General features: G+C 46.9%; 2 protein-coding genes and 1 long non-coding RNA gene across 3 annotated transcripts in view; 2 read left to right on the forward strand and 1 right to left on the reverse strand.

Annotated features, from left to right (window-relative positions):
* LOC102418255 (cytochrome b561) overlaps positions 1-1,220 on the forward strand; it is a 10,504-nt gene extending 9,284 nt beyond the window's left edge. The window contains exon 6 of the mRNA XM_023756762.1: positions 700-1,220. Coding sequence (XP_023612530.1) covers positions 700-964 — 265 coding nt within the window. The 3' untranslated portion in view covers positions 965-1,220. The remainder of the gene's footprint in view (positions 1-699) is intronic.
* A 5,557-nt stretch (positions 1,221-6,777) lies between these two features.
* Positions 6,778-9,141, forward strand: LOC111826720. Its single transcript, XR_002830090.1, has 2 exons — positions 6,778-7,048; positions 8,931-9,141. It is a non-coding gene; the product is annotated as an uncharacterized LOC111826720 (long non-coding RNA).
* A 343-nt stretch (positions 9,142-9,484) lies between these two features.
* TANC2 (tetratricopeptide repeat, ankyrin repeat and coiled-coil containing 2) overlaps positions 9,485-21,639 on the reverse strand; it is a 250,044-nt gene continuing 237,889 nt past the window's right edge. The window contains exons 22-27 of the mRNA XM_014458693.2: positions 20,044-20,219; positions 19,449-19,581; positions 17,954-18,045; positions 15,931-16,077; positions 13,047-13,147; positions 9,485-11,464 (exon numbers count right to left, since the gene is read on the reverse strand). Coding sequence (XP_014314179.1) covers positions 9,502-11,464; positions 13,047-13,147; positions 15,931-16,077; positions 17,954-18,045; positions 19,449-19,581; positions 20,044-20,219 — 2,612 coding nt within the window. The 3' untranslated portion in view covers positions 9,485-9,501. The remainder of the gene's footprint in view (positions 11,465-13,046; positions 13,148-15,930; positions 16,078-17,953; positions 18,046-19,448; positions 19,582-20,043; positions 20,220-21,639) is intronic.

Raw genomic sequence — 21,639 nt, forward strand, 5'->3', positions numbered from 1 at the left:
GGTGTTCAGAGTGCGGCTCCCCTGGAGAGGGGCGGGACTGGCCCCTGGGAAGCTCTGGAGACAGCTCTCGCCCAGCTGTGCTCTCGAGCCTTCCCTTCTTTAGCTCTTTGTCCCCAGGATGGCTTTGCTGGGAGAGGGGATGGGGCACAGACAAACCTCCCCCGGCAGCTGAAGAGGAGGGAGAGGGCCCCTGTGCAGGCTGCTGTGGGTGGTGGCTTACCTTGCAGCTCAGCCTGCGGCTCCCATTGTCCATGCTCACCAGCCAGGCAGGCACTGCTCTGACCAGAGGCTGAGGGCACCACCTTTTTATCAATGAAAAGCTGCTGCTCCTGCCCCTTTCCCTTTCAGTGGGGCGGTGGGGCTGCCCGCTTCTGTCCGGGAGGACAGGCTCATCTGCCCTGACCTTCCAGGGCCATCTCTGCAGGAAGTGGGGAATGAGTCGGAATCACAGTAACCCCCCAACCCCACACATGTGCTGTGCTGTTAGCTGAGTCACTGTTTGGCTTCAGTCTAGAAATAACGTGATTAGAGCATCGATCTTGTGCTTGGACTTGGCGAGTGTTCTCTCCTTGTTTTGTTCATTTTCTGGGCTGTGAGGAGCATGACACAGTTCGAGACAGACACGGTTTACTTAAATGAAGAAGTTAATAACATTTCCAAATCTAGCGTGTGTTTTCTTAACCGTTGCCTTTTTCACAGCTTCATGCTGCCTTGGAGAAAGGGGGTAGTCTCCTCTACTGCTCCGATTTCTGATACTCAGTGCCTCCAGCGAGGCCACTTCTCAGCAGGTGGCTGTGGTCCAGCGCCTCCCCCGCGTGGGCTCCACCCAGCCCCTCCCGCCTCCCCTGCAGCTCGCCTGGATGAGGGTGTTGGCTCGTTCAGACTGTGCACTCAGTGGGGGCCCAGGCCTCATCAATTCTTTCATCACCTGGCACTCGCTTGTGTAGTCAATGTTTACATGTGAGAAACTCCACCTTAGACAAACTACCAAAGGAAACGGTATCTCCCCTGCCGAATGCCTCATAGAGAAACGGAGCCTTGGATTTGCAAGGAAAATCTGTAAACCAGTCTGTTTGCCAAAGTGTATGCTGGATGACGAAGGAGCAAAAAGCCCCCAAAAGCTGACCCGAGTAGTTTATTGTATTTGCCTGTGGCCGGTCTTTTGTGAAATATAACGTCGTGTCGATGCAACAGGAGATTTAATAAATGTCTACAGCAGATGTCTCGCCTGCTATCGTCATTTATTGTGGCAATAAGGAGCCAGTGCTTTTGGCAGTCAGGTACGTGAAGGCGGTTCTGCCGGGTGGAGAGAAATAGGATGTCCCCAGGCTGGGCACACAGGTCATGACTAATGATATTTATCAGCCCAGCTCTGCCCGGGCACAGGGCTGGTGGGAGGCTCTTCCATGTGATGAGGGAAACCCCTTTCTCACCCCTCGAGTGGCCTGCACGGTGGAGCTGTAAGGGGCTGATGAAGGCCTCAGCAAGAAGTTCCCCCCAGTATTCCATTAACCTTTTTCTTTTTAAAAATATGCCTCTTTATTCCTTAAGAGCAAAGCCTTGAGAACCGAGGTTCCGGGAACGTTGGGTGGGATCTCACCGGACGGAATACACCGTGTGCTCCTGAAAAGCACTTAAAACGACTCCACAACGTAGCTCACTCCACGGGGACCCTACAGCAAACCCTCTGATGTGGTAAACAGTCCTTTGTTGACACAAATTCTTCCTAACAGTTCCTTCCTTTTCCGCGTGGTGTCTGAGCCAGGGCTGCAGAGGTCTTTGCTTTATGCAGCTGAAGAGTCTTTCTCCCGAATCAAGGTTCTCTGTGGACCTTCATTTGCTTAAAAGCATGCAAAGCACGTTGCTCGATACACGCCACAGCTGAGCTCTGTCAGGGTCAGGGCTGCGGGCTCTCGGGCGAGGGCAGAGGCACCATGACCTGTGAGTGTGCCCTCTCTCTCTGGCCTTTGGGGGAGCCCCTGAGACTTCAGGGTCTCTGTGTTTGTGAACATTCAAAGGATCCAGACAGGGTGACGCCCCTCCCTCCAGTGTCACTCCTTCACCTCCTCGGGAGGGACCCACCTCCTCACAGGGCCGGGAAGCCCCTACAGGTGCCACAGTGACTCCTCTTGACCTCGGCAGAGTTGTTTCTCCAAAGGAGCACAAAGTAGCATTTTCCAAGCCTCCTTGACCCGCTGCCCTTACTCCTGCAGTTGTTCAGGTTGCTTGCTTCGTGGGTCACCTCTTCTGAGAAGTGGGCAGCCTGGCACAGGGGAACCGTGCAGGCAGGTCCGAATCAGTCCCACCTTTGCCTGTCTCAGGATCTGCATTTGCATTTGGTTTTGGAGAATGATGCCATCTGTCAGAGGTTACGTGAAGAAAATTAGAGAACGTATATAGTCCCTGTCCACAGTGTCTCGAGAACAGCCCAGCACCATGGGCTCTGAACATGGTCTCTGTGGGACCTCCCCTTTCACCACAGGGCCTTCCAGACACAATACACTTATGAACGCCCATCCTTGTTCCTGGGAACAGACTCAGTTCCCAAATTTCTCGAGACTCCTCCAGCTCCCATTTTTAAAGCTGAGAGGATGACGCTGCGTGCCGCCCCCATCTCTGCCTGTGGAAGGGGGTCTGGCTACCTTGTGTGCGCGTGTGCAGCGGGGCATGCGCTACAGGAGCTGCTAAAGGGCGCCTGTGGGGAATGAGAATATGGGGAAGACGGTCTGATTCGGGACCTCTGGGATTCGACAAAGACCTTGTTGTTTGCTGCTGCTGTTTCTTTAGTCAGGTTCAGGGTAAGTTCCTTTTTAAGAATTAGCTTTTTAGGAATCACTACCTTCACCTTTCTTCCAATGTCCCAGGCATCCTTAAAAGGCTTTTTTTCCCTCTTGCCAACCACTTACTCATTTTTTATTTTTAATGAGCTAACTGGCCGCTCAGGAATGGCTCTCAGACCGAGCAGGTGGTTCCTTCGGGTCCTCTCCTCTCCCAACAGTCCTGGCGTCCAGGCTGGGATGGCGGTGCACCCCTGGTCTCCTGCTCCCCAGCTTAGGTTGTGGGGGAAATGGAAGTTGCTACCCAGCAGGCATGTTTGTTCAGCACAATCCGGTGTCTAGAGGAAGTGGTCTCTTTCCTTGCTTGTCCCTGAAGTAAAGAGGTAGGAGCTAGGCAGGAAAGGTGGCCGGACTCAGTGCTGGCCACTTTGTAAGATAATGAGTCTCCACAGCCAATTTCAGGAAATCTGCAGCCTCTCCATTCACAGTGCATCTGCCTAGCTGTCTGCATGGCGAGGATTGGAATTTCCGGCCAGATTTCTGAAAAAAATATAAAGCCACTGGAAGCAGTGGGCTCCCAGCGCTCGCCGAGCCAGTCCTGGGACAGCTAGGGCTGCCCCCCACCTCGGGCACAGCTTCTAACCTAGCAGCTCTAACTGGCGGTCGCCTCAGCCTGCAGTTTTGGGACGGTAGCTGGATTGGGTGCAGCCTCACCTCAGCTATTCAAATGAACCGGGGTCAGTGCTCGCGTGGTGTGGCTGGAGAAAAACTCTTCCACTGAAGAAAAAGCCTCCCTTTCTCATCACACGCGGTGAGCCTCGGCGGACAGGCCTCTGACGGCCTTTTCTTGCCCACGGTTCTCCAGGGCCTATCAGTGTCCAACTCCAAGGAGGTGCTCAAGCACTTCAACCAGTGAGCACAGCCTGAGGGGTGATCGGAAGGTCTCGCAGGAGACCAACCAAATCATCTCGCTTTTGGCCTTCGCCTTACCCTGTGGAGTCGTCCTCAGGAGCTTCCTCGGCACCGCAGGCCTCAGTGAGGGTGGCCTGAGCCAGCTGCCTGGAGAGGTCACGGAAGGAGAAAGCACCACAACGCCATGTTTTTCCAAGTGTTACCCATTTATAAATAAGTACATTTGCTTTCATACATACAGTTCATTGTACAGATGGCGATCTGTATACATGGGCAGGAAAATGCATTCACTTAACTTTTCACATCTATCTCACACAGCTCACATGTACAGACAATAAAACTGCTCAAGCAAGTACAGCAAAGGAAATGCCTTCCTTATACACGGGGGGCTAGACGCCTCTGGTGGGTGTGGGACTCCCCATGGCACGAGTTCACAACTGTGTGGTGTTCAATATATCAGGATAGAGAACAAACATGCATTGGATAATATATACTGTACAGAGAAAGTCCTTTACATCCGAGTTATAGAAAACCTAAAGGAAACTAAGTGCATTAAAGCTTTTTCCAGCAAGTGTCTTGAAAGGACAGCAAAAGGAGGAAGAATCAAAATCAGATTAGTACAAATCACTCTTTAATTGTAGACTGTACATGTCTGTACTAATTGAAATCATCTTGGATTTGGAGGAGACAGAACAGAGACGGAGATGCTGTGCTGTACGGAAGGGAGGCCACGCCTGAGAACGGCACCCGTCCGGAGCCTGACGAGGAACCGGCCCCACTCAGCAGGAATCAGCCAAAGGAAAACAAAACGAAACAGAGAAACGAAGCCAGAATAGGAAGTGTAACTTACAGATTCCCAAAGTAACCTGTGAATGAAGTAGAGATCTAGAGCCAGCATTTCTAACTTTTTTCCAGTTAAGTTGGTACACAATAAGGCAGGTACATTCAAGTACTGAAATTTCCAGAATTAACTCTGTCTGGTCCCAGGGACAGAAGGGATTGAGTTGAGTCCCCCTAACCAAGTGTTTTGGTTAGTGATTAGGCAAAAGAAAAATCCAGCCAGCAAGTGCTAGAAAAACAAAGCAGCTAGGCTCCTCCCTTTCCACAGAGTAGGTCTGTCTGAAAAAACACAAGCGCTGCTGGCCTGCACCTACTAGTATATGCATCCAGCTAAAACCTGACAGGGCAGCTTAGTGGAGCTATCACAGAGTCAGCAGGAAGAAATGAGATGAGGTGGGTGAGGAAACATGAAAGTAACACTTGATTTTTGGTGTCCAATTATGCGTTCATTTGGTACTGACTTTCAAAGCTCTGACTGTGGCCATCATGTGGCCACATCATCTCAGGGTGGCTCAGCTGCTGTGAGGCATTGGACACCGAAATGCAGGTTACCGACACTTCAGCCCTTGAGTGGTCTGTTATAAAAGGAGTTGATGAAGACCCGGTGGGGATTCAAGTAGCGCTGCACATGGCTCCACCAGCCCCATTGTGCTTGTGTCCAGGCCCCCAGCCAGCCACCTGTTCTTGGGAGCAGCCAGAGCTGAGTTCAAGGCATTGCATGGTGAAGGTTTCCATGACACGTCTTTGTAGGTAGCTCTTACCCCTAAGCCCTTTGTTCATTGTTGTTAGTCATGGTAGATGGTCAGTCTGGAATTCCTAAAGGAAAAGGAGAAAAAGCCACACCTCCCAATGCACATGCAACAGGGCAGCTCCGGCCTCCGTGCGGGAGCAGCAGCAGGCTGCCTTGCAGGTTAGCTTGGGAAGTGGGCAGCCCAGGGACAGAGAGGCAGGGTGGGTGAGACTGGGACAGGGATAGGCACATCCTGACCCCCCAGGAGAGACTGTTCCATTTAGTGGCAAAGATTCAGAGACCAACTGGTTTTGTCCAAGGCATTTCTGCAGTAGAAAAATAACTATCTTTGAATCAAACCATCCAACTGTGACACTTCTGGAGTTAATAAAAAGTTGGAGGCCAAGAGGGACTGAGATGGGTGCTCATGGGGAAGAAGGGGTCTTCTACATACCCATCCACCCACCAGAGCAAGGGAGTTCTGGCCAACCTTCTCCCAGCCTCTGCCTGGCTGAAGGTCCAAAGCAGGGTGTTCAAAGAGCTCATCTTCACAACTGGTGCAGATGTGTGAAGATCCCTTTCCAGACCTTTGCTCGCCTTCCTGAACCCTCGGAGCTATGGGCCAGCCTGCTGCCCTAGAGGCAGCCCCCGGAGGAGATGCTGCCTTTCTTTGCTACTGGACAAGCCTGGTGCAGAGCCACAGTGACACCTAGTGGTAAAGTATGGTGAAGCAAGGTGACATCCACAGAACCCAATGTCTAGGACTAAAATCTAAGGAAAATACTTAAGGATATGAAATTAGATACTGATTAATTTTTCTATTGGGTACATCTCTGGAATACAAAAATACCAATATTTAGAGAGGGTTTCATAAACTACTATACAATATAAGGACTAAGAATACCTTTCTCTAAGCTGTTCTGTTTACAATAATTTAGGAAGAGTGTTTAGTAATCCAGGCTTAACTAAATCAGCCAACTTGTATCTCTGGACAACGCCCTGGGGTACTGTACATGATCCTAATAAGTGGAATTTTCCTGAGCCTTCGAGTTTAAGTTAAACACATCTAAGAAGAGGGCACATGGGAGAACAAGAAGGGCTTGTGCTCTATTAACTTGGGACTTTAATAGTGCGCGCCTGCGACCTGGGCGAGCTACAGCAGCAAACACAAAATGGCCTCCATTTTGTCCATGCCAATTCTCATTTACACAGGTTTCCCCTTTACTTTGTAAATAAACATTAATTTTTAATTGTTAGTTGTGTGCCTTACTGATCCAGTAAATAAAGTAACCATGTCTCAGGAGTCCCTAAGAACATTGCTGGAAAAGCACTTTAAAATCACTGCAAATATTTTTTTGTATTTAAAAATTCTTACTCTTTTTGATGCTTATATACAAGTTATTTCTTGTGCTATAAATGTTGTGATCCACTGCTTGATTTCTTTCCTTTTTTTCCTTGAAAAACACACTAAAAGACAAGAGCGTTTTTGCTATTTTCTAATGAAGACAGTACTCACACTTAAATATCCAGTATTAGAGTCACAAATTCAAACAGTAAAGTGCACCCATTTATAGACATGACGTGATGGAAACCCATTAGTGCAAGAATTCTGGGCAAACGGAACATACAACCTATAAGCTGAAGTTTGTCACCACTGTCTCCATTTCAGGGTGATGTGAACAGGATGAGAGGAACTTACTGGTTTCATATGAAAAATCCCCCTCCCCCTGCCCCACCTGAAGCCAGACATTGATTCAGCAAATGCTGTTGGGAGAGGGGCAACTCTCAGGTACAGTACTAAGATCATCCCATGGCAGTGAAGTAGCAAAACAGGGCACAGGCAGTCTGCTTACAAGGAAGAACTCCGTCTCCTCCCCTATAAGGTCCAGTGGGTATTTTGTAGGCAAAAACAACTGGCGCCCAGTAGTGACATTCACTCCCTCTTCCAACGGCTAAAAACAAATTGTATTTTGTCGACATTTTAGGTGTTCTGCCCAATGAGACACAGACCCTAAAATTTCCTGTTTATCCTGGAAAACCGAAAGAGACTGTGGGGAGAAGTAGCATATTTATAAAATCACAGAACCTGTTCACCCACCTAGACAGGGGAGTACAGATGTATGTGTCTTGTTCCAAATAAGCAGGGGCACTTTTCTAAGACACTGAGAAATTTTTCAAAATGTAGCAGCGGCTCCTCAGTGAGAGGTGGCTAAAAAGGATAAGATGCAAAAAGCCCAACAGGGTTAAGACCTGGACAATGAGGGAGTGAGAGGCTGCTGGGCTCCCAGCTGTAGGCTGTACTAATGCTGTACATTTGAGAGAGAGAGAGAGAGAGAGAGAGAGAGAGAGAGAGAGAGAGAGAGAGAGAGACAGACACTGATGCCCATGCTGCTGTCATTGAGCAGATAGTCCTTTGGCATCAGAGAAAGAGTCTGGGTCTTGAGTTAGCCCAGCTGTTGCCTCTAGCATAGGGTCAAGTCCCAGCCTATTTCAGGCTTGGAGGCGGAGGGGGGTCCATCTATTTGGCAGAACCTAAATTAGTAAAGAAGTGTTTCTGGTCTCAATTTCATGCTTCAAGCATGTTGGAGCGATGCTTTCAGAGGACACTTACTATTACAAACTGGTCTGAGCCCATCTGAATTTTTATTCAGGAAGTTGCCCTACCTGTAGCCCTTTACGAACAAGAGCAGTGATTCCTCCTAACAGAGAACGAATTCTCTTTTGTTGAGTTTGACTTGTTTAGAAGGTTAAACTCTAAGAACTGATAAGCACTCAGTGCCGGGCCTATGCTAAGGCTTTGGCTTTCAGTGTTCTTGCCACTCATCTCATGCTGGCCTCAGCCCCTCAGGGACAGCTTAGCAAGAGACACAGATGGGTGGAGGGTGCCTGGATCAGAAGACCTGGTATCTCATGTACCCCCACCCAGGCTGAAAGGGGGCCTTCTTCACCCTGAAAGGAGACACTTTGTGGTGCCTGGTTTTCAAAATATCACTCCCCGAACACTCCTACCTCAAAAAAGAAACACTAGATAATGAAACTATAGATCTCAAAATGGAATGAGACAACATCTGGCACAAACTGCAATGGCCCTGGGTGCAAATTCTGGGAACAAGTCTTTTAGTCCCATGAGAATTCAATTTGTTTCTCAAAGAACCAATTTCTTCACTAAATACCATCTGGGTTTAAAAAAAGAGGGCCAGTAGAACAGTCTAGCTCCAGGCGACGATCCACCTAACAGGATTATTGCACCAGCCAATCTTCAGTTCACTTTTTGTGGAATCTGATGCTCAGGATCTAAAGGGGGATTTCTCCAAAGATTTCCTACAGCCTTTCAATGAGAATCCAGAACAGTCTTTCCTTCTCTCTCTCTCTTCCTATATATTTATTTATTCCCTCCCTCACCCATGAAAAATCAGTAGTTTTTAATGGTAATTGTTGGCTAAACATCTAAAGAATAATTTTCAGTGAATTATTAAAAATTACCCATGATTCTTATCCAATTTTCTTGGCTGACCAAAATATTTAAAAAGCTGGTTGTTTTTAAAATGTTGTTAAAATACTTCTTGGAAAATAAATAGTGGTTATTTCAAATAATTACATTGGTGTGTTTTTTTTTTTTCTAATTTAACAGACATTTCTTCTCTTTCTCTTTGATCCTTTCACCCCCACAGGAAGACCAGCAACAACCTAAAGGAACACTCAAGACCTGAAGACTGCAGGGAGCTGGCAGTAGGGGAGACCAGGGCACCAGAATGCACTGGGGCTGGCTATCTGGAAAACACGGGGTTAGAGTGCAAAGGCAAAGGGAGCATCACACTCTTTCTAAAGTTCCTGGAAGAAAACGAACAAGAACATCTTATTTTTGTAAAAAAAAAAAAAAAAGAGAGAAAGACATTTACACAACCAACAAGAACATCAGTGAAAGCGATTGTCTCCTGGAAAAAGCTGACCAGTGTGTCTGATCTCCCTGGGTTAAAGCACACGGCACAACAATCTCCTCGTTGGCATCTGAAGAGAGGGAGAGAGCATGTGGCTGGGCACAGCAAGAGAAACAAGTCCTGGCTCACTGGAGGCCAGCTTCCCAGTCGGCTGCATGCAAAGGATTTCAGCATGTGGGCTGCCACCTCTGAACACCACACAGAAACTACATGAGAAATTAAGCTAGAGAACTACCTCAAATGTGGAAACCAAGCCTAAAAATGTGCAGTGAAAACATATGGGTCTCACTCCAACAAATGTCTTTTAAACATTAGACTCCACAAATGGTCTCTTTGGTTTGATAGGGGATGTCTGCCCTTGTCGAGAGTCCCGGGACAACTGCCTGTACAGGTTGTCCTGGTATGCCTGAGCCACAGGGAGGGTCCGAGCCACCTTCACATCGGGGTAGGAGGAGGCCTGGCTGACTCTCTCCAAGAGGTCTCCGCGGGACCCGTTCGCCAGCATCCCATGGGGGCTGTAATAATCGTCCTCCAGCAAATGGCCATTCTGTGCATTGTTGGTTTTGTTATAAAAGGCAATGTTGCTGATGGATGATGGTGGGCTGAAGGACTCAGGCTGAGGCAAGTTGCCTGGAGACGTGGGGCTGAGAACGGTATCCACTGATGACACTGCCCAGGTCCGATTCTGCTGGTGAAGATGGGGGTACTGTTGAGTCCGGGCTGTTTTATCTATGATCCCCATGAATGGTGTGGTCCTGGATCGGGTGGGCTCACTGGGGTAACCTCCTTGAGTGGGAGACACTGGCGACAGCTCGTCACATGACCTATCATATGCGGGTTTTAGTGGGATCTCCATCTGTTGAATCGAGGAGGATGGCCGGAAGGTAGGTGTTAGGTTGGAGGCAGACGAGATACTATTGCTAGATGGAGAGAAGCGAAGGCCTACGCTTTGGGAGTGCAGCAATGGCCTAGGAGTTGGTGGGTGGGGTTTGATTTCATTGGGGTTGACACCAATAGGTCTTCTGATTAGATGCGACACATCAGGGGAACCTAGTTGGCTAGAGGAACGCTCCAGATCTAGTTTTGAGTGACAGACTGGGTAATAGGATGCGGACTGACTACGTCCAATCTGTGGTGTCTGGCTGTATCTCATGCCACCTCGATATGCCGAGGAAGGTCGCTGTGGAAGGTCTTCTTTGGTCAACCCTCCATGCTGACAGATGGCGCCTGCACTCAGACTGGCCTGGACATGCTGCACAGGTCTCCCATCCCCAACAATCCCCCCAATTGACCCTTGATAAACCAACCGGCTCTGACTGACTCCTAGGTCCCCTTGTGAAGACTGGTACTTACTAGCCATTGAGTGGGCTACCTGACCATAGGCCCCTGTGGAGATGACAGTGCTTGAATGAACAGCAGAGCTGGGCTGGTTGCTTCTCACAATCTGGGCCTTAGCAGGCTGTAGCCTGAGCCCTTGCTGGGGAACCGCCACAGGAAGCTGAGGCATCTGGTAGGGCCTCTGGGCCATTTTGGATAATGGAGATTTCGGCCTGCCAGGAAGCTGACTAACATTTGTTTCTTGCTGATAGCGCACAGGCGAGCCGGACTGGGCTCTATAGACACTCATGCTTTCAGCTGGAGGGCTGGCCCGATACTGAGGGCCTCTTCGGAGAGGGGAAGGGGGAGGGCTTGGGTATTCTTTGCCCTGCCCTCCCACAGGAGGGGGGCTAAAGCGGTAAGATCCACCCTGATGAGCCGGGGAAGTATGTGGTGGACTAGGCCTGTAATGAGAGTTCTGGTGAGTTGGAGAAAGAGCAGGTGAGGTGGACTGATAGCTCTGTCTAGTGGGAGAACCTACAGAACTACTGGACCGGAAGTCAAAAACCTGATGAGAGCCAAGCGGTGAGCTGGAGATGTAGGCGGAGTCCCTATGGGCTGGAGAGGAGGGTGGGCTCTGGATGATCGGGAGCCCCTGACTGGGCCGTGCCTCTGTCTGGAGGCCAATGGAAACATTTTCAACATCCTGCTCCAAGTACTCTTCCTCGAAAATGTCTTGCACAGAGTATATGTCTTCATGCTGTGGTTCAGGTTCTGCTTCTTCTGGTAGCTGCTGCTGAGGTGGCTGTGGTGGCGGCTGCTGCTGCTGCTGCTGCTGCTGCATCTGCCTACACTCCTCCTCCACTCTCATCAGGAGTCTCTGGATCTCACGGTTGTTTGGACACAGCTTGATGGCCTCGTTCAGATCCTCTAAGGCTGCTGCAAACTGTCTGCTTAACAAAACGTAAACACAGGAACTGGAGTTACTCTGAATCAACAGGAACCGCCCAGAGCTGAGAACATGGTCACTATTTCAGAGAACTGTGGGAGCATCTGTCAGAGTCGGGGGTTTTTGGTTTTATTTAATTTGTAAGGAAGGAAACAGGTAGGCTGTCATTCTAGAGGAGTCCAGAATGATTCTCTAACCCGTTCTGCCTCCATCTTCCTTCTGGCCTCTCTGGGATTAGTGAAGAAATGTCCTCATTTTGTCAGTCCAGCCAGGCCCTTCAGGAAGATTCTCTTAGTGCCCAAATGCACACCAGGCAGTATGAGGGTTGGGTGGGGTTGTCATTTACAGGGTCACTGTCAATTAGCTTAGGAATAAAATAATAACTACAATATTTAAAAATCTTGCTGATCCAGCAGAATTTTTTTGTTATATTCTTAATATTTTGGCTCCAAGTTTCAGGCCTGTTCCATCCTAGGCAAGAACCCTGTCTTCTGCCCTTCCTAACCCTCATCCCACAGCACTATTGCTCCTCCATTCTGCTACATCAAAGCTGGGAAGATATTAGGCTTGCTGACTAGGCAGCTCAGATTCTAATTTACAAATTAGGACGTGAACTATCAAAGATTTCCCATTCTCTCTACTAATATTGCCCAGAAAAGGAGCCATTTCATTTGTGGGGAAGGAATTATCTGGTGGGAAAGAGAACTTGACAGTCAAGCTTCTGAAGAGCTTCACTACCCCAGCTAGTTAAGATTAGAATTACTGCCACTGTCGTCACTGGACTTACCCTGGGTTTGATTTCCAGGACCATATCCCCGCCCTGGTTATATCAGTGAGCCTGAAGCAGTTCTTTCCCACGCAGTTTGGGAAAAGGGTGGGATGCTGGCAGGAGGCATCAAGGACAGGGACAAGTTATCCGAAGATCACTGATGGCAGGTTCTAGGTCTTTCTGGGACCCTTCCTGCCCACTGGCCAAACCACAGCAGGTGGGCATGAGGGATGGAGTCCATTGTGGGTCCCCTCAATCCTGGCAGCAAGGGCCTCCTGTCTCCACGAGTTTGTGGTGTGGGTGGTAGGGCTTTAGGTAAGAAAGAGGTTTGATGCCACCAGACTTGAGGGGAGCCCCCCAAGGAAGACCAAACAATCCAGGGATCCCCCAAATGCCTACAGGAAGAGAAAGAGGAGCCTGTGATGTACGTGACCCACCCCACTTTTCCCTCTGAAAGGGTCGAGGGGATGTCGCTCAGTGACCTCTTCCTAAGTCACCAGTGTCTCCTTATGCTACCTGCTTGGGGGTTAACACGATTGAGAGATGGCGGAGGGTTCTTAAAAGAAGGTGCCACTCTCCAACATGAAAAAGACGTTTTTCACCCAAAGCAAAATGCGCTAGATTTCCACAGCCCGGAAGACTTGCCAACCTTAAGCTGAGTATTGCTATGGGAGCCATCCCCTAAGCGTGGCCCTACGAGTCCTCAGGGATAGACACACATGGGTACATATGCCCCAGGATGGCCTACATTGCCTTGGCCAGATTTTCAGAAAAGAGACCTCTTGCTTTTTACCCTCTCTCTCTCTCTCCTCACCTGCTGCTGCGTTTTGCCCTTGCTCTTGCATAGTAAGCTTCATAAGATTTCGGTTTCAGCTCCAGGGCCTTAGTAGCAAATTCCTCCGCCATTCCAAAATCCTGTCATTACAATAGGTGTGCAAATGAGTCATTGAAGAGATATGAAAAATAGACAACTTGGGAATAACACAGATCATATGTACATTTCTTTGACACTTATGGATGGAATACCTGGGATTCCTGACATGCCTGGTATAGCTTTAGCCATGTGGCCCACAGCTTGAAAGTTCCTTCTGCCTTTGCCCTGTGTGGCCCTGCAACCACTCATAGGAATGTATCTGCCCATAAGTATAAAAATACTTTTAATTTGCCTTCTTTCTGCCTTTCTCACAAAGTTCTTTCTAGGCCAGAAGCCAAATGTCAACCCAATGAAGTGCCTGAAGTTGGAAACCTGAACTCATTACACACGCATGAATGAGGCCAACACACATAAATAATCACCTCCCATGACACACGCCTACACCTCACATGGAAATTCACCCTACCTCCCACCTCCCTGCCACACCCACTATTCCTTGGTTTTCCAAGGGATGAGTGAAATCCAAGAGGATGAGGTCTGCACTGGCTAGATGGAGTAAGGACAGTGTTTAATTATCTGGTCTGCTTTGTGCCCTTTCAGAATGTGTTGTATGTTTTCTTTTTAAAAATATATTTAATTGATTTTTTACAGAGAAGAAGGGAGAGGGATAGAGAGTGAGAAACATCGGTCAGCTGCATCCTGCACACCCCCTACTGGGGATGTGCCCGCAACCAAGGTACATGCCCTTGACTGGAATCGAACCCGGGACCCTTTGGTCCGCAGGCTGACGCTCTATCCACTGAGCCAAACCGGTCAGGGCTGTATGTTTTCTTATGCATACCTACTTCACAGGTAGAATAAGAGCAATACAGCATTTGAATGCTTTGTAAACAGTTCTTGGCACAAAGTAGATGCTCAGTAAGTGGTAGTTTCCTTTTTATTTCAGAGGACTTCTCTGGTCTGTTTCTTCTCTTAAATGGTTCCTTATTTAGGAAACATTTAAAGTAAAAAAAACAAAAGAGGACCCTGTCTGTGCTATCACTTCATCTCTTTATCACAGAGGCTCCCTGGAAGCACAAAGCTGTAGTTTTTAACCCTTACACCAGCGGTTCTCAACCTGTGGGTCGTGACCCCTCTGGGGGTCGAATGACCCTTTCACAGGGGTCACCTAAGACCACTGGAAAACACATATATAATTACATATTGTTTTTGTGATTAATCACTATGCTTTAATTATGTTCAATTTGTAACAATGAAATTGGGGGTCACCACAACATGAGGAACTGTATTAAAGGGTCGCGGCATTAGGAAGGTTGAGAACCACTGCCTTACACAAAAGAGAAGTTTTTCCTCCCTCTTTTAATGTCAAAGCACAGCACAGTAGCCTCTGGTTACACTTGTGATTCCTAATGCAGAAAACAAGGCCTTAGGCAGAACATAGGTTAAAAAAAAAAAAAAAAAAAAAAAAAAGGATGGGCAATTTTCTACCAAAGACAGACTTCAGGTACTAAGCAGAGTTCTGCTCATGGGAGGTGATTATTTCTGAACAAATGTGGAGCTTGAGAGAAAGTATTCCATCTTAGCAAGGTTGTCTTCTATCCCTACTGTTTCCAACCTTACCCTTTACTTTTTTCTTTTGAGACTATTGTTATGTCTGGGAAGATTATTTTTTTGAAGTATACTATTTGTTAGGCAAAGAGAAGCCAGCAGGGTGGCAGCAGCTCCTGTGCTCTGTCTCACTCTCACTAGCTGGTGTCCCAGGAGACCCTGGTGAAGATTATTCTGTTTCATCTAAGAACCTCACTGCCTCCCCCTAAGACACCCACCCTCTCCTATGGGAATCTCTAGTGGCCCCACTCTCCTTAGCACCAGGGGCAGGTCTACCTCTTAGGGTCCTGTGTCCTCTGAGACATTCAAGCTGTATCAGGGCTCTTTTCATTGTCAAGTTTTAGATGGATGATATGAAGATCATATATGCAAATAATCTTTCTGGTATTGATAGCAAAGCCATTGCCACTGAGCTGAAATCTCACTATTGTAGAGCTGAGTTCTTTATTGATCAACACTCCTGTTTGGCTTGGATTATTTCTATCTCTTGATGAACTATGAAACCTCAGGCTGGTGGATGTCAGAGACTCCTGACATGATCTTAGCTATTCCCAGTATCTGAGAGAGGGTTCTTGGCCCTGGAGTGTCTGCATGTCAAGGTTGCTGAGGGCATCAGAGACTATCTGCAAAGCAGGCAAGAAGGACCAAGGATTATCTGGGAGATAATAAGGGACCAGGAAGAGTTCTAAGATTCTATCTGCAAAAAGAAGATACATGGCATGCTAGGATAAAAAGATGAGTAGAAGTGAAAAGTTCAAGATTAGCCTTAGAAATCAAATCTTTAAGTTCATGGTCCTGAGTCCTCTTTCCAGCCCATCCATACGTGACTCGGGGGCCTTCTACAAAGGGAGGGAATGATTAAAATTCGTAACTAATTGCAGCTGGAATTTTAGTGACAATTGCTCTCACATTTTCCCAACGACCAGAAAGTTGACTTTGGGGTGGGGAGGATGATGACAGTTTTTTAATCACTTTCAGTGGGAATTATAAAAACTCAGAAACCTATAAAGTGCCCACAGCATTAACTTGTTTACAGTTTGATATGGATTGTACTTAAGAGTTGATTTCTTTCAAATTGCAAATGTCAGTGCTCTGTGAAGGACAACCAAGTTCCAAATGGGCCAGAGAAGGATCAGGGGCCTGGTAAAGGCTAGTGAATGACTTGGACTGTCAACTTCCAGGACTGCAGAAAGGAGCTGGGATGAGAAGGACTTACGTTCATTTTCCTGCGACACCGAGAGAGGTTGAGGAGAAGAGACACCTTCAGTTCCCGGAAGGTTTTCAAGTCCTCACCAAACCCTTCTCTAGGGAATTTCTTCAGAGCGTACTGGTAGCGCTGGGCAGCCTCCTTTACTTTACCTTTCTAAGGGGAGGACAAGATGGCAAAACACAAAGTTGGTCTGCTGAGCAGCTAAGTTTGGTCCCACTCCCTTCTTCTCTCCAGTTATTATGAAGAGTTAGCCCTCCCAAATGCCACTCAAGAGAGGTGTGGCCTGAACATGAGAGCAGAAGGGGCCAGCCTTGCCTTAGGCAAGAAAGGCTCGTTGAAGGGGTGAAGGGGTTACTCAAGATACAAGCCAGAGAAACAAAGCCATGTGATGAAAGGCCTGGGACCAGCTTCTCAACTGGATTCCTAAGGGACTGACCTCGCTCTTTCAAAGGAGCTTTCTCTTGACCTGATCTCCAGGGAACACATATTTCCTAGTCTCCAGCACACCAAAATGACTACTTCCTGAATTTTGCTTATCTGGAAAACTCTTTCCTTGTTTGATGTTCCACCTTGCCAGTTCTCTTCCTCACAAAGGATGCAGGAGCTAAAACAATCTAGTTGCTGGTTCCCTACTCTCATGGCATAAAATAATATCAATCAGTTTCCCCCGTTTTTGGAAAAGGCATGGGTCAGGTGATAGTAGAGAAGTGAAGTTTAGAGTTTGTGATTCTATCTGACTAGGTAGGAGGGATTTTTCCAAGATAAAGCAAATCTATGATCAACTTAGGGACCTGGTCACAGGAGCCTTGAACTTTTCTTACAATTTGTATTTGAAAATCTACACGTTGAGCCCAGAATGATGCAGGAGGCACCACCCTTCCTCTAGCTAATCTTTATCCGCTCTAATCTTTCTGATTAGCTGCAACTTTACCAGGGATCCCGATCTCTTATTTTTTCTGTAGCACCTCTCAATAAGGAGAGGTTTGGAGTCTTCCAAGGTAGGATTCTGGGTGGGACCAGTAGTAGCTCTGCCCATTCTCATTAGGAGGTAGGACTCCTTGTCTTAGAACATCAGAAGTTATGTTATAACCAGGGCTTAGATTCTTGAGGGCAATGCCATTCTCAGGTCCATAAATATGACAGCAAAAGAGGCCCTTCCTTGAAGTTATGTGAAATCATGGTTGGGTCAGGACTCAAGTTTCCTAGAAGGCTAAGAGTCCTAGATTATCATGAGTCTCACTCAAAGTTCCTCAGGAAATACAACTCTGTCCCCAGGAACTCGGGGTAGGGGGCGGGGGGATAAAGCGCTTCACAGTCATCTCAGGGCCTAGAGACGTCTCAGTGAGGCCCATGCCCAAAGCTGGGCTGGATTTGTGTTTGTTTACCTTCAGGAGAAGACAATTCAGCTAATCTTATCTTAACACAACACAGGAATGTTCTTACGGGACTTCCTATAGGCCATGAGAGTTTGTGTTAGGAGGGCATGGAGCCCTCAGCTTGAGTTGTGAGTACAAAAAGACTCCATTCTTTTTATTGTTATTGTCATTCAATGAGTGACCTCAAACAAATCTTCTCATTGCTCTCTGTCTTGGTTGTCTTATCTTACTCAGAGATATTGATAAACTATTATAGACTTTTAAATCTATGAATATATTAAATATGAAAGACAAGATCAATACTCTTTTCCATGGACTGGAAATATCTGCACTACATTATTTTACTTTGACTTGTCCCATGAATTTTCAGGTCCCACTTAGCAGATTCCATGTAGAATCTATGTAACTGCCCAATAGTGGTTAAACTAGGTCTTTAGGTTGATTAGCTACAGGCATGTGTAGGCTATTCTTGCTCTCTTGTTGAGAAGGTGAAAAGCCTGGATTTTCAACTTATGAGCCGGGCACTGAGGGATGACATTTTCTCCCTTTGCCTCTAGGACCAAAGATGAGAATTGTCAAGACTTCGGTAGGTTCCTTATGTAGAAAACAGTCAGTGGCTGTTTTGAGGAAACTCTGTTCCTTCTTCCCCTCACCTTATAAAACATGTCCCCCTCTTCCATCAGCTTGCTCAACAGGATGATCATGATGTCTGGTTTGGAGGTGGCCATCGCCCATGTGGCTGGACCTGTAGTGTACAGGATGCATGATGGGTAAAAAACTCATACAATGTAAGGGTGGTAGGAAGCTAGGTGAAAAAAACATCCTGGGGGAATTTCTGCTGAGAGAACAACTTGCTCCACAAGAATTTCCTCATCTTTTGGACCTGGGAGTATCTTAATGACTCCCACTGCCTAGAAGCTGCACTGGACTGTATTCACCTTAAAATAAGAATATCTGAACTCAGTTTGCACCACAGGAGGGCAGCAAAGTCTGCATACTGTATTTGGGCAGGCAATGGCTTAGTTTGGAGTTATTTTTAAAAAATTGGGAGAAAGGGTTTATATTAAATGTCACTAAAAGATTTTAAACATCCAAAAAGAGAAATTTATGTTAGAATCTGGGACTCAAAGGCCCCAACTATTTAGTTTATTAATATTTAAATATGTACTTTGCAGAGGGAAACCATTCAAGACTCTAAAGCTCCCTTAATTTTTAAGTATCGAGTAGGATCCTGGGATTTACTGTGTATCAGGAGCACAGTCCCAATGTCAGACAGACACGAGACAAGCTAACATTATTGAGGATTATTTTACCCCCAAAGAGAAAGAAAAGGTTCAACTGATTAGTTTACAGATGCCTGAATTATTTACCAACTAAGCTTTTCAGGGTTAGTTATGAAAAGTTCAAGTTATTCTCTACAACAGTCATTTAAAAAAATCTTCTTTTAAGGTGAAGTAAATTAAAAGATTAGAGGTGTGGGGAACTCATGCAGGCTAAATCAAAGAGGAGAAGGCAAAGCTGACCAAGCCATCAGACCACGCCTGATGCTGACAGCGGTGAAATATACCTCGTGGGCGACTCGGTAACGTCTGACAACCTTCAAAGAAAGGAGAAAACAAAAAGTTGTAGGAGAGGAAAAAAAAATGGATGAAGGTGAAAAAAAAAAAAAAAGAAGGAAAAAGCAGCAGTGAGAGGCAGGCAGCAAAAAAGCCAGCATATAAGCCAACCCTTGTCTACAGGTCTGTGGGTGGGGAGCGAATGGGGCAGCAGCAGCAGGGACTGGAGAGTCTGAAGCACATACAGAGCAAGGGAAGCAAAGGCTCATGGCCGTGCAGGGATCCAGGATGCTCACAGGGTGGGGCTGGTACAGAGGCACTAGCACTAAGATGTGCTGAAAGTTCAGAGCAGCCTCCTGGGTAAGGCTACACGGGGCATGGCAGAGAACCCTGTGATTTTACTCAGGGTAGTGTAGACCATGGCTCAGATGGCTTTCTCTGGGCCAAGAGGCTTCCTGTTCACTTGGACAATATTTGGGCCAGGGCAGAGGGGAAACTATATACACTCACACCAAACACCCAAGGCAGCCAGACCTTTGGACCAGTCTGGCCCCTGGGCACAGATGGCCAGCACTTTCTTCCTTTCTCCTACCTATCTTGGCTCCTTTCTTCAGAAGAGTGACGACAACAGAAGTGTTCCGGCAACCCACTGCCCTATCCAACGGGCGCATTCCGCTGTAGTCCACATGCTCGATCATGGCCCCGTGATCCACCAGGAACTGGACCTAGCACATGGATCAAGCAGAGCAGTTAACACAAGTGCAATGGTTCAGCTCCACCAAGGGTTTTGGCTGCTGCCTGCCCTTTATTCAACTGCTGGTCTGAACCAGACTGAGTAGCCATGGTATTTTAGGCCATACCTATATTCTTGGTCTTTAGTGGTGTTTTGAATTTTTCTGTCCTCTAAAGTATAGATCCAAGAACTTTATATCAGGAATCACCACACGCAACTCTCAACCCCACATAGCATTATGGATGGAGAATTCAATATACACTTGGTTCTAGCTTAAAATTATAAGCTTTTGGATGGCAAAGAGCCTATTATTTCCTTGCTAGTTTCGAAGGGAACCTAAGATAATTCTTTTCACAGAGTAGGCACGTCATACTCACTAAATTAGAGATCAACTTACTTTACAGGGAACATTCCCCTATCCCTACCACTGTGAAGTTTGTTTAAAGACACTCACCACCTCAGCATCACCATAGAAAGCTGCCAGATCCAATGGGGTGCGGCCATTCTTGTCAGCATGGTCTGTGGCAGCTCCATTATCCACCAGAGAACGTACTACAGAGAGATGACCCTTCAAACAAGCCCAGCTGAGGGCTGTCAACCCTTCTTTGTCCATCAGAGCAATGGAGGCACCTATGAGAGCAAGTATAACGCAGGACTGAGGAAACATGAAAATTAATAGCAGAAGGGAAAGAGGGAACTTAAGGTGTACATTCTGCCAAAGCACAGCTGTTGTTTCTGGTATGTGAGTTACCTTTCAATAAAAACTGTTAAAAAAATTGATCCTACAAGCTGTCAGAAGAGAAGAAAGTCCAGCTGTCTTACTGGGCATTCCAGGTCCTCCACAATCTCTCCCAAGCATACCCTCTGTCCTTTAGTTTCCTCACTTCCCTGTGAGAATCCGCTACTTTGGCGAAATGGATGTACTCACTGCCTCTAGACTCTCCCATAAATGTTCCTGAACCCTTGCTTTTGGTTATGTTGCTTCCATGTGCAGAATATCCTCCCCCCCGCCCAGCGAGTTGCCTCACTTCTGCCCATTTCCTAGGAACCATCTCCAATCCCCGTCTTCAAGATTCTTGTGGGTCACTGTTACTTCCTCTTGAATCTGTTTAACATGTCACCTTATTCTGTAGTTAATCTTTTAAATTCTCAATGAATGTTTTCTGAACTCAGTGAAAGTTTTCATTTATAATAGTATAAACTCCTTGACAGAATGTTAGGGAAATGGAATCATGGAAAGAGACCCAGGACATAGAGGAAATTCAAAGTTTAATTAAACTAGTCAGCCTTCAATAACTTCATGCCCACTGTCTAAGCCCCTTTTATATTCTGCATCTGCCTTCAAAATGTCTATTTTCATCTATAAAGATCAAGCTCAATTGACCTTTTGTAATTAGCCTAAAATTCAATATACACTTGGTTCTCAGCTTAAATTTAAGCTTTTGGATGGCAAAGAGCCTATTATTTCCTTGCTAGTTTCAAAGGGAACCTAAGATAATTCTTTTCACACAGTTGGCACGTCAGACTCACTAAATTAAAGAGATCAACTTACTGCACAGGGAACACTTTCCAGGCTGCCCCTCAGCAGGACAGGATTCAGATGTCAGACCAAGCTTAGGCCCTGCCACAGCCAGCTCAGGTCTACTCAGCAGCTATTGGGCCTATCACCTGTGTATCCCTAGAGGTCAGATAGCCACACTTTGTGGCTTCCCATAGCAGGACAAAGGGCTGGAAGGCACCACACCTCTAACACATAAATGTTCTGGGTTAGCTTTTCACAATGGTACGTTCTGCAATTAAAACATCAACTCTGCCCAGCTGGAATGGCTCAGTTGGTTGAGCATTGACCTGTGCACTGAAAGGTAGCTGGTTCGATCCCTGTTGGGGCACATATGGAAGGCAACCCATCAATGAACATTGACGTCTCTCATATTGATGTTTCTCTTTCTCTCCCTCCCTTCCTCTAAACATGTCCTTGGGTGAGGATTAAAAAATAACAATAAAAACATTGACTCTACCATGGAATGATTTTGAATATGAGACAGAATCC

The sequence above is a fragment of the Myotis lucifugus genome, unplaced genomic scaffold (assembly GCF_000147115.1).
Source record: "Myotis lucifugus unplaced genomic scaffold, Myoluc2.0 scaffold_99, whole genome shotgun sequence".
Taxonomy (NCBI): Eukaryota; Metazoa; Chordata; class Mammalia; order Chiroptera; family Vespertilionidae; genus Myotis; species Myotis lucifugus.